Source organism: Alosa alosa, chromosome 23, assembly GCF_017589495.1.
Source record: "Alosa alosa isolate M-15738 ecotype Scorff River chromosome 23, AALO_Geno_1.1, whole genome shotgun sequence".
Classification (NCBI taxonomy): domain Eukaryota; kingdom Metazoa; phylum Chordata; class Actinopteri; order Clupeiformes; family Clupeidae; genus Alosa; species Alosa alosa.
This window is the reverse complement of record NC_063211.1, coordinates 15569550-15581609: the sequence shown is the minus strand read 5'-3', so window position 1 is coordinate 15581609 and position 12060 is coordinate 15569550. Positions and strand designations below refer to the sequence as shown.

Here is a 12060-nt window from a genome sequence, read left to right as displayed (position 1 = left end):
GTGGATTTTAGAAGAAACTGCAACCGTGTATTTAGTCCCAACTCTCCAAAAAGGCATGTGAGCTCCTCCTATGACAAGAGCTATATAAAAAATGAACTTTCATATTTCAATATGTTTTATACCTAACTACAAGTCATTTCTATTTGTCCAAGTGACTTATAGAGTGCTACCCCATCTCAGTGTTAAGAGAATGCCTGTTTTTCATGGCTATAGGTTGTCTTCATGGTGAGTGTTTATAGTTTCATTGTCTGTTTGAATAAGCTTTGTTATTCACTTGAGTCTGCATTTCAGATTTACATGTATTGGTGGATATTACCGTGTATGAGCCCTGACAAGCTAGTGGGCAGCCGTGGCCCACTGGTTACCACTCCGTACCTGTAACCGGAGGGTTGCCGGTTCGAGCCCCGACCAGTGGGAACGACTGAAGTGCCCTTGAGCAAGGCACCTAACCCCTCACTGCTCCCCGAGCGCCGCTGTTGTTGCAAACAGCTGCCTGCGCCGGGATTACTGTGTGCTGAGTGTGTTTCACTAAATATATACTTAAACTACGTTAAGCGACAATTCCTTTTTGCAAGGGCCATTCCTCTTTGCACAACTTTTCTGTTCTTTTAACTGGCTTTTTTTCACTGATACACCACATCATCAACTTCACATGCGGTGTAACTGGTAAGGAGTTACAAAAAAAAAAATGATTACATAAAACCCGACACTGTGAAGCTTTACATTTCCAGTACTCATACAGAGCTTAGCAAAACTACATGTCCATTCTCCTGAATCGTTGTACAGGTTTGTGAGACCTCTGTGTTAGGTGTAATGGTGACATTAGATTATACATATGTTACAAATGTGCCTGGTACGTAGCCTATGTGTTTGCTCAGATTTCTTATCAAACTTATAAGACAATGTAAGTATTGATTCTGCCCTGAGAGGATAGTCAACACTAGAGGATGCTTAACAAACAAAATATTCAAAAGCTAGTCAAAATAAGCTGTGTGTATTTCTGATTCAGAATCAGATGACATAGGAAAGAAAAGGGATAGGAAGGGAAATTAAAACAAATATATATTTTCATCAAATGAGAGAATAATAATCTGTTCAGATTCAGAATGTTCCATTTCAAGGGGTAGGATAATTGTTTTAACTGAAGGCATTAAGAATAAAAGTGATAGTTGTCTAAACCAATATTCAGTCCAAATGTTAAGGAAATTGTTGCAATTATATAAACTTGTATCATTATCTAAGTTATTAAATTGAAAGGATGTGTAGCCTTTGATGTTTTAAGATAAGGGTTACAACCTATTTGATCCCTCACAACATTCTAATTAATATTCTATAAGGACAACCAGGCTAGGGTAGGTACAATAAAAAGCAAAGAATGCAACAAATGATCAAAAAGTTTTTGATGCCTGATCAACCAGCAACTTTTTCAAAATTCTGTGACCAGCAACGTTTTCAAAAGTCCAGCATTCAAACGACATGAATTAATACACCACGATGTAAAATAAAATAATACCCTATTGGTTAGTAAAAGGCAAACGCATTTAAAAAGAGTGGATACAATGACACAACTTTAGCTTACTTTGCATTGCCTTAAAGTTGACCAGGCAACTGGCAAATATGAGAATCTATTAGCTCAGTCTTCCAAAAGATTCACACAATAATGATGAAGGGTAGGCTACACGACTTTTTTTTACATCTTAAATTGTATGCAGGCACTATATTGGAGATTAATGAGAGTTAACTGAAAATGTGAAAGAAAATCAAACAGAGGTCAAGTGATATTATTAGGCTAATAACAAAAGCTCATTGATTTATCTTGACAGAAGTATAGCCAAAGCACTCAAATATTTCGGATAGGCTATATTTTGGATAGCATATCATATTTTGGATAATTTGAATAGCTGACAATGACAAAGCCTTTACATGCAAGACTACGGCGTATAAAAAGACTACGACATAAAAAATAAATAAAAACAATTCACAGTATAGATCTCACTCACGATCCAAGTAGTGTCGCTTTCTCAGCTGTTTCTGTCCATTGGTGATGAGTATCGAATCCAGGTTTGAACTTCCAGCGGAGCCACGAGTCCTTTGCGCTGAGCCTACGACGTAACCTGACACGATTAGTTAGACGAATATTAATTGTTTTAAAATCATGTAATGTTGTCAAATAACGTAAGCTAAAGCTGCAGAATATAGTGCCTTGAATAACTTCGTTTTGTCGATCTTAAATTTCTTTGACGCCAAACGACAAATATTCCTTTACTTGGGGCCCCTTTCCTTCACTCGTCTCGGTGAATCAAAAGTCAACGGTGTCTTGTGTTGACAGACTGTGGAGTAATCCCAAATGACACCTTTCCCCTGTGCACTCTGTGGTGGAGGTGAAGTGTCTGATCACAGTAAATTACTTTTCGTTGCCTCTTGAAGACGGAAGCGACGATACCTTAGACATGGGAAACGGGACGGAGAGAGGGAGCGATGGGAGGGGGCAGCGTGGGTGCGAGGGAGGGCACAGATGCTGGATCCACGTATTTCAGCTCGTCATTCAAACATACATGCGTGCGTGAACAACCAACATAGTCTAATATCAATCAGAAGAAAACATCCTCTTCCTATAAATGCAAGCATTTCAAAACCAGGGTGAAATCGGCGGCATATAGCCTACCCACCCACTAAGTTTTTTTTTAAAAAAGATTTTAAAGACTGACATTAGGGGAATTCCGCACGATTTCTGCGATTTCATGAACAAAACAAACATCTTATCTCATCTGTCAAAGTCAAGGCGAAATAAATAGCCTGCTACTTTACCTGACACTACAGCAGTAAAGAATTCACTGTCAAACATTTTCTATGCGAAAAGATCACTACCATGCGGTCTGTTTAGGCACTGCAGTTGGTTTTTAAGAATACCCTTAACCCATGATCCAACTCGCTTAGTTAATTTACATTGCCCATCTTAACTGTAGGCCTACCTCAAAAAAGATTTTTTTAAAATAAAATAGAAACAAAATTAAATTAAAACAAAAGAGAGTTGGAAAAACAACATGTGATATAATGTATTAAAACGTTTGTATGTATTCTTTATTTTAATAGGGTTGATGAGGAGAACCTTTACTTTAATATCAGTGGCTATATCGATCTATGCCATCAAGGGGAGGGATAATGAACAGTTATGTTGGTATTTTATTCTAGTCTCACTATTCAAACGGCCAGTCTACTTGGAGGATGAGACTAAAAATAATTTCTGATTGAAAATAAATAATGAAACACACACACACACACACATACACACAAAGGAGCTAGTTGTATCATGGGCGATATTGATCTATCGTTCAATACATGAATTATGCTAAGCATAACCCAAACATTTATTGTCGTATGAGCGCCTTGAATTTCCCCTTGGGGATCAATAAAGTAGCCTATCTATCTATCTATCTAGGCCTACCTTTCTTCGAAAAGTAGCCTATATTGAACATTCTCCAAAATTTCTAATATTCATTTTCATAAGGACTCACCCAGCAATTGCCACTAAAATGAGCTCGAGAGCATATCGTAGAGAGGTTATGGTGACAAAGAAGATAATGATGCAGTCTTTTACTGAGTCTATGTGGCAACGTGATCATTGAGCATGTGAACAATTTTGCGCTTAAGGGAAACTCTTTTTCGCGCATATACGCACATTAGCGGGTATGCAAAATGCCACATACATAGATACAGAGAGAGAGAGAGAGAGAGCATGTGTTTGCGCGCACGTATGAATTAGTAAATTGGTGAGGCCGTGCGCTCCTGTGCATATCTTCTTATATTTCTTTCTCTCTCTGTCTCTCTCTCTCTCTCTCTCTCTCACACACACACACACACACACACACACACACGGAGCAGATGAAGTTGTGATGGATGGCCTTGCATGCCCTGCCTCAGCCTGAGTGCTTTTGACAGCTAACCACAGGACTATTAACTCAACCTCAGCTCAGCTCCGGTGGGGGGGCCTGCGAGAGGAACTCACACAAGCGCAACCTTCCCAGTCGCGGTGGAGTGCGGAGCGGATCCGGCCCGGCCACGATCCGGACACACCCGAGTCTGTTCATTCTTTGGTCGGCGTCTATTTGGGCCCAGCTGCGTTCCAAAAAACCCACACTCCTACGCTCTTAACTAGTCATATGTATTACACATTATGAATTATTTCACGAGGTCTTGATAGAACTGGTAAACTAAGAGGAAGTGTGTGGTTTTGTCCACTATTTCCATGGTGTTTTAAAAACATTAATCTGATAGAAGCTTCATTGGACATGTCCGGCAACTTTCTGAAGCCATAACAGGATTTGCCTTGAAAAAGCCTTGTTTAGGACTCTTGTACACAACCCCTTAAGGAACATGTGCAAAAAATGATAACGAAAATAAATAAATAAAAAACGTCCTTAAGTTGTGCCCACATGAAACCATCTAGCATCTAGCATCAAGCTAAAAACTTTTGTGTGTGAAAGCAAAACTTTCCTGCTTTACATAGAACATTCAGGAGACATTTTGAAAATAAAAAAAAACACTGCTTGTTATAGGCCTATTCCTACACCTGAATAGCCAACCATTAGTATTTGTATGTGAACCTCAATCTTCATCTGTCTTGTGGAAAACAGATAGGGCCTATGGTCAGCATATTTTCTTCATAATAGATGCAACAACATCAACACACTGTTGGGTCTGAGTTCATGATGTCCGAGTCTGAGTTTGTGACAAGGCCTCCCACTGGTGAACTACACAACCTCTGTTTTTTTTAAGACTAGTGGTTTTCCTTCCTTGGTCAAGTACTTTTATCCAGCCAGTGAAGTGAAAGCCTGGGAGGAAAGTGTTCACTTTTAGATGACCCAGTTCTCCCAGTTGACTGTTGACTGAGAGTATCTGCTGCCATGATGTGGCCAGCAGTGGAATTGCAGGCTCTAAGGGAGAAGTTATAAGCTTGAAGATAAATGTAGTACATGACCAGAGAGAAATTGAAAATGCTTTAAGTGCACCTCATTTCGTCATTGAGAAGTCAATAAGACAGCCTGTGTGTAAATATTATTGTCTTTCAGTATAGGCCATAGAGTGCAATGTACTTGGCTACTGCGAGACAATGCTGCAGATGTTGAGATGGCAGACATAATCTCAGTTGCAGATTTATAGCTTTACTTGGATATTGCCAGTCCACTTGCTCCAGTTGCAGTGGATACAAGAACTGCTGGAGCCTCTTCCGAGTGATATTGTAACAATGCCTGTTCGGTTCCTGTGTGGGTGCCAGCTAGCGGTCCTTTGCATGAAACAGTGTGCCTCGAGAGAGCTGAGTCAGATCCCAGACTACACAGGACGCTTTGGGAGAAGAGGAGGTTGGGGCGTGGGGGTTGCCCACTCACCCAATGCACTGGAGCGCAATAATCTAGCTCATCTGTGCACCCAAAATTTGGCAGAGGTCTTGTCTGCCTGTGTGTGTGTGTGTGTGTGTGTGTGTGTGTGTGTGTGTGTGTGTGTGTGTGTGTGTGTGTGTGTGTGAGGGAGAGTGTATGTGTTTATGTGTGTGTGTGTGTGTGTGTGTGTGTGTGTGTGTGTGTGTGTGTGTGTGTGTTGTGTGTGTGTGTGTGTGTGTGTGTGGGTAAGGAAATATAGAGTGTGCCTTATGAGTGTATGTCTTTTCCCCTGCAAGTTCTTTCTGTCTCTTAAGCAGGCAAGTGCTGACATATATGCTAAAAAAGTGTATGCTTACTTATGCTTTAAAAAAGTGTGTTATGTATGTGTGTGTGTATACTGTATGTGCGCATGTGCGTGCATAAGTGTGTGTTTCAGCAATAGCTACACAGATGACCAGGTCAATGGCTGCAGTCCACACCAGCCTGCCTTTATACAGCATAATCCAGGCGCTCTTTTCTGGAAAACCTGAATAGCATCTGAACCACTGAGTCAATTTTTGGGTCTCGTTCTCATGACAAAGCAGTTGTCACGTCGGGTTTATAAAAACCTGGCCGGTATAAAAACATCACAGTGTGTACGTCCAGGGCAGCGCCTCAGATCTCACTCTTAAGGCACTCACACACACACACAAACACACACACTCACACACGTACACACACCCGCAGCGGATCAGAACGTCCAAAATGGGCAAGGTAAGACCAAGGGCCTCACTTGTAAGGCAGGTAATAGTTGTGGAGCTACCGTAAAAAGTTAAAATTGATTACTGTATCAGTAATCGAGGAATGGACACATATCCAAACTTTGTGGGCACCAAAGGTAGGGAGTCAGCACTTTCTTTCCACCTCTCTTTCCCATGCTGGTAAATCTGATTTAATCTGACTGTAGCCTACTTTCGATGTATATAGCATGTCCATAATGACAGAAGTTTAAACATTTAGGGACTCTGGCTAACACCGCCTGCTTTTTTATCAGTGTGTACTGTGTATTTTAAGCAGTGCTGTCTATTCTAACTTTTGAGTGTGCGATCCAAGTAGCATAGAACTAGCTAGAGTGGTCTATCTGGTGGGTTTTAAGAGTTTTTTCATTTTTTTTATTTTTTTAAAACTAGACCAGGCTTTTAATAGAGACCTGCCTTTATTTGTCCTAACCTGTAGCTACACTAGGCTACTGTAGTAATCTGTGTCTTATTAGGTCTAGGCTTTTAATCAAGTTTTTACGATACACACAAGAGCATTCTGAAACTTTATGTTTAGGTAGTACAATCCCAGAGAGGTGTTAAAGAAAGAGCTTTAGTCGTAAGTGTCACATCGAGAAGTTTCCGTGACCAATATGTTACAGTTTCATTTGTTTCCTTGAAAGATAAAAAATAAGGTTATAGTCTTTTTTTAATAGAATGTCAATGAAATCACTGACCAGACGACCATTCACCCTACTCTGTCTTCCCCAGATTATTTTCTATGAGGACAAGAATTTCCAGGGCCGTCACTATGAGTGCGACAGCGACTGCTCGGACTTCCACACCTACCTGAGCCGCTGCAACTCCATCCGGGTGGAGAGCGGGGCCTGGGTGGTGTATGAGCGACCCAACTACCAGGGCTCCCAGTACGTGCTGACCCACGGCGAGTACCCCGACTACCAGCGCTGGATGGGACTCGGTGACCGCCTCAGCTCCTGCAAGATGGTCCACATTGTAAGACCAGACACATAAACACAGCTTAGCACACAGATCATGTCATGTCCTTTTTCGCTTTAAAATATAGGCTACATATAAGTGTGACTTTCTTTCTTTCTTTCATTCTTTCATTCTTTCTTTCTTTCTTTCCTTTTCCCTCATTCTCTGTTCCCAGATATAATGCATGTTGAATATGTTACACCTCAAATTTACCTGTAGCTACTAAACTACATAAGAGGTTATTACTCAATTTGGGTTATCAGTTCATTAGAGTTCATTTGCCCAGTTTTCTCTCCTTTGTACTTACATTTTCATCCCATGTCTTCCTCTCCCCACCACCCTACTTTATCACTCTTTATCAACCCTCTATCAACCCTCTATCAACCCTCTATCAACCCTCTATCAACCGCTCCTGTATCTAACAGGCCAGTGGCTCCCAGTATAAGATCCAGTTCTATGACAAGGGCGATTTTGCCGGGCAGGTGTACGAGGCCACTGACGACTGTCCCTCTGTACCAGAGCGGTTCCGCACACATGAGGTCCACTCCTGCAAGGTCCTGGAGGGCGTGTGGGTCTTCTACGAGCACCCCAACTACCGCGGGCGCCAGTACCTGGTGGAGAGGGGCGAGTACCGCAAGCCCATGGACTGGGGTGCTGTGTGCCCCACCATCCAGTCCTTCCGGCGCCTCACCGAGTAAACAGCCCCACCCCAATGTTCTGTCCACCCCGCACCTTCCTTTCGACCGACCCCCTCCCCAGATACCGCCGTTACCTCGGAGGCCGTCAAGGCCCCAGCTGAAATAAAGCTGAGAGGACAGTTGCAAGAGTTCTTGTCCTCACTGTGTGTGTGTGTGTGTGTGTTTCTTCCTGTCAATGTCAGGCTATAATCTAGATTGATGGGATATCCTTTGTTAGAGCTGTTTTGATCCAGACAAGATAACAACAGAGCTTGATTTTATCCAGCGTAGCCCAAAAACATCATAGCTAGTCATCTTTGAAATAGTGCTGAAACCATTTCAAATCAATTTCAAATTTGTTTGGCTGCTCTCTCCACTCCACTCCTCTCCTGCTGCACCCACATCCATACCCACTCATCTGCTCAGTTTTCCAAAGTAATCTGAACCTCTGGTTTTGCTTGTCCTGTCCAAGAAACTCCTAAACGCTAGATGGCGCCAAGTCATTGAGGTACTGTCTGTATTTTTGTCCGAAGGAAATTAAGTAGATCAATGTTCGCGTTTGGCTTTTGGACGCGTCTATGGTGATAGTCGACCACATTTAGTGGTAGGCTACGTTACACACAGTGAATGATTTACTGCAGGTTTAATATATGTTCTGTGTATTGATCGGCTCGAATGTCACTGAAGTAACAGTAATAATATTACCACCGTGTACATAGACGTTAACTTGTTGTAGAGAAGCTGAGTTTAGGTTATTATTACTAGGTTATTAGCTCAGGATGGCTTTAGTACCTTACGATGAAAGCAGTGCTGTACCTGCACTTGCAAAACTACGCGAGTCCTCCGCCGAGTTCCACTTTGCCAACCACAGCGTGCGTCTGACACAAGACTGGAACCGTTTGGGTGTCGCCGCGGTCGTCTGGGATGCCGTGAGTCAATACATTCACAGACATTTTCGTGTTGCTGTCATTCATTCGTGAACATTACCTGATGAACCATGTTACTCTGTTTCAGGCTGTAGTTCTGTGCATGTTTATGGAGCTGGGACACGTTGAATTGAAGGGAAAGACTGCAATTGAGTTAGGAGCTGGCACAGGCCTGGTAGGCATAGTGGCTACTCTTCTGGGTAAGGAACAAACTGCATGCATGCAGTGCACACACCATGCAAATTAACTTAGATAGTAGCTCTCCACAGTCTTATCAGCTATTTCCAAAGCTAACAACATTCATACATTATTCTACGACTCTTTTGCAAACATGCATGCTGTTGTAGGCCTATATTGCAGTTACAATGGATAAGAAAGCACGTATCCAGGTCCAATCATTTAAAAAATATATTTCTTTCTTCTAATAGTTTTGTTTTCTCTGTTACATAGGGGCCAATGTCACCATTACTGACAGGGTACCTGCGCTCGAGTTTCTGGCTGCCAACGTGCATGACAACATTCCTCCGTCCCTGCAAGGGGCAGTGAAGGTGTCTGATCTGACCTGGGGGGAGGGCCTCGAGAACTATGAGGCTGGCGCCTATGACCTCGTTTTCGGGGCCGACATTGTGTACCTGGAGGAGACATTCCCGGCCCTGCTGCGGACACTGGAACACCTGAGCTCGGAACGTACGGTTGTGCTGCTCTCCTGCCGCCTGCGGTACGAGCGCGACGAGAGGTTCCTCGGCCTGCTGAAGAGGAAGTTCACCGTGAAGGAGGTCCACTATGACGGCCAGAGGGACATCCACATCTACAAGGCCACTAGGACTGCTGACAAGAGAGATCTATGAAGCCTGGGTGTCTGGTTCATAGACAGCAGAGACCCAAGAGATTAACAGTGCTGTACTGAATCTGATAGAGACTGACTTTTTACTCTATGGACATCAGTTGGTTTATGTTTACTGCTTTTACATAAGAAATGACTGCTAATTTAACTACTCTGTTGGTGGTCTTATGGACTTTCTTTGACCAAGGCAGACACATGAAGGGGCATACTAAAAATGATTAATGGCAGACAGCTTACGATTTTTTAAATTTCTATTATTATTTTAATCTAAGGTAGTTATACAAGTGCACTACAAGTTTACCACCTTTGTTGCCTTTTTGTCCAAGTGGTGAAAAGTAGCTTTGATGGCATTCTGTGGGCATTCTGCTACTGGGGTTCATCATTTCATTTTGTTCTTTTAGTTTAGCTGTCCATCCATTTCGGTTCACAGTTCACAGTTTGTTCATATTGTGCAGAAGATGATCCAGTCAAGTGATCTTGATGAAACTGAAGACACCACACCAGCGTTAACCAGTCTGCCATGTTGTGAAAATGTCTCCATTTCATCTCTGCCTGCCTATCCCTTTCCGTCCCTCTGTCTTGAGTGGACATTGAGGAACACCTCTGCTATGCCACAATATGTCCAGTGGATGGCAGCAACGACACAGGTTTTTGAGGTGCCCAGCCCCCTTTCCCCAAAGCATTTCTCACTCAGTGCCAGCCAGAGATGCTGAGGCCCAAGCACTGAATACCAGTCTCTTCGCACAACAACAATAACACCCTCTGTAGGGCACAGCATTTCACTCCACATTTGTTTCTCCTCCCAAAATACGTAATACTCTCTGAAAAGAACCCTACCTTCTCAACATTTCAGTGACACTGAGAACTGACAAAAACTGCCACTCCCAAATTCAGGTGAAAGGAGCCATGTCAGTGTTTGAGGGCTGCCATTTTGTTTTTGGACCGTTCAGACTGACTGTCAACACAGGTCAGGTAAGGGTTAGTCGGCGGTGGAGTGAGGCCTCATTTGAATTGATGGGAGTGAGGCACCTGCTCCCTGAGTGCTCTGTGATTTGTCCCTGGCTGGAGTTCATTATGACTGACAATGTAGCGCTGACGAGAGGAATTAAAATAATCATTTCATGATGATACTCTTATTGTATGAGTTGTTTCATTGAGTGATCTAAAGTCTTTGTGTGTGTGTGTGTGTGTGTGTGTGCCTGTGAAGATCTGAAGTTGGAAGGTTTTTCTAGGTGTCTCATTTTCCTCCATCAACTGAGCGAGAGAGAGCCTTCTCATCAGCTCCAGGAAGCATCCATGCCCCCTCCTGAAGTGGCTAAGCTCCCTGGTGGTACTGCTTTCCCCCTGAGGGCCCCCCCCTGCTTTGTCCAGTTGTCTGGGTGTGTTGTCGGGGCCTGTCTGCCTGCCTGTCTTTGTCAGTTTGTTCACGTAGGTGTTCTGTCTGTGTCGCCGGGCATAATTGCCTGGGTGTGTAATTGCAATCAGTGTGGCACTGAGTGAAGCCGAGGCCTATCTGCTAACCTCGGCTCACAAGGACCAAGTGCTGAGGGGAGGGACTTAACAGACCCTCAACCCCTATCTTCAACTTCTCTACACACACACACACACACATACACTTGGAAACAGATACCGCTAGGCTATAATTTTTGTGTCTTTGATTGAAGAGGAGACATGGCAGGTAAGAGTGAAATGTGATACCAAGAATAAAAATGTTTTTTAGAACTAGAATGACTTTGTTTCACAAGGCCCAATGAATTAATGCAAGTTTTTAGTTTCTCTTTGCATTGTTGTTTTCTTTTTGAGGTGTTTCTATTTTGCCTTAGCCATAGATCTACATGAATTGTTTACTCAGGCAAGAAAATGGCTATATTTTACATAAACCCAATGTCCATAAAGCATTAACACATTCAAAGATTTGAATAATGCCTCATGACAAGTCTAAATAACTATTTAGAAATAGACATGACTGCACTCATAATGTGTTATGATGTATTATGAAAGCTTGTCATGATGTGATGTTTGGTAAAGACAGCATTGGACATAAGGCAAAGATATCCTTAGTGTGATTATCAAGCGGTAAAGGAAGCTTTATTAAGCACTGTGATGCTTCAAGCTGTAAGGACTTAAACCATTGTATGCAGCCATTGGGTTGCACTCTGTGCATAGATAAATGCGCTATATAAATAATAGTTACATTGACTATCTACAAGATACAAGGATACAAGGATTTTACTTGTCACATACAGTACATAGATATACTTTGTAAAGCATGTAGTGAAATGGCATATAGGCTATGAATACTTAATAACACTTAATGAATGTGTTGTGTGAATCTACTCGTTACACCAAAAAACAGTTTTTCTAATGCCATTTTTGCTGGTGTGGAGGAAGAGCTGTTCATAAGGATTCAATGTTCACTGTGTTATTACTTTGCACATTCTCCTAATATGACATACATATGACGACCTCTGATGTGAAGCCAGTCCCGGATAATAGTATTAC

The 12060-nt window shown here is 42.4% G+C and overlaps 3 protein-coding genes across 3 annotated transcripts in view; 2 read left to right on the top strand and 1 right to left on the bottom strand.

Moving 5' to 3' along the window:
* Nucleotides 1-2442, bottom strand: part of LOC125288133 (DNA-binding protein SATB2-like) — a 23525-nt gene extending 21083 nt beyond the window's left edge. The window contains 1 exon segment of the mRNA XM_048234247.1: nt 2001-2442. The gene's annotated coding sequence lies outside the window, so the exon portion shown is untranslated.
* A 4320-nt stretch (nt 2443-6762) lies between these two features.
* Nucleotides 6763-7809, top strand: LOC125288588 (gamma-crystallin S-like). The gene is made up of 2 exons (XM_048235067.1): nt 6763-7129; nt 7537-7809. The coding sequence occupies exons 1-2, from the start codon at nt 6833-6835 to the stop codon at nt 7807-7809; spliced, it is 570 nt and encodes a 189-aa protein (XP_048091024.1). The 5' UTR covers nt 6763-6832.
* Nucleotides 7810-8345: 536 nt separating this feature from the next.
* mettl21a (methyltransferase 21A, HSPA lysine) lies at nt 8346-10688 on the top strand. The gene is made up of 3 exons (XM_048234934.1): nt 8346-8717; nt 8803-8914; nt 9165-10688. Exons 1-3 carry the CDS (start codon nt 8568-8570, stop codon nt 9560-9562), a joined length of 660 nt encoding a protein of 219 aa, XP_048090891.1. The 5' UTR covers nt 8346-8567; the 3' UTR covers nt 9563-10688.
* The last annotated feature ends 1372 nt before the right edge of the window (nt 10689-12060 follow it).

Coding starts and splice junctions, on each gene's coding strand:
- LOC125288588 (XM_048235067.1), top strand. CDS start 6,833: ATGTCAATGAAATCACTGACCAGACGACCATTCACCCTACTCTGTCTT. Junction 7,130..7,536: donor CCTGCAAGATGGTCCACATT/GTAAGACCAGAC, acceptor TGTATCTAACAG/GCCAGTGGCTCCCAGTATAA.
- mettl21a (XM_048234934.1), top strand. CDS start 8,568: ATGGCTTTAGTACCTTACGATGAAAGCAGTGCTGTACCTGCACTTGCA. Junction 8,718..8,802: donor CCGCGGTCGTCTGGGATGCC/GTGAGTCAATAC, acceptor ACTCTGTTTCAG/GCTGTAGTTCTGTGCATGTT. Junction 8,915..9,164: donor CATAGTGGCTACTCTTCTGG/GTAAGGAACAAA, acceptor TCTGTTACATAG/GGGCCAATGTCACCATTACT.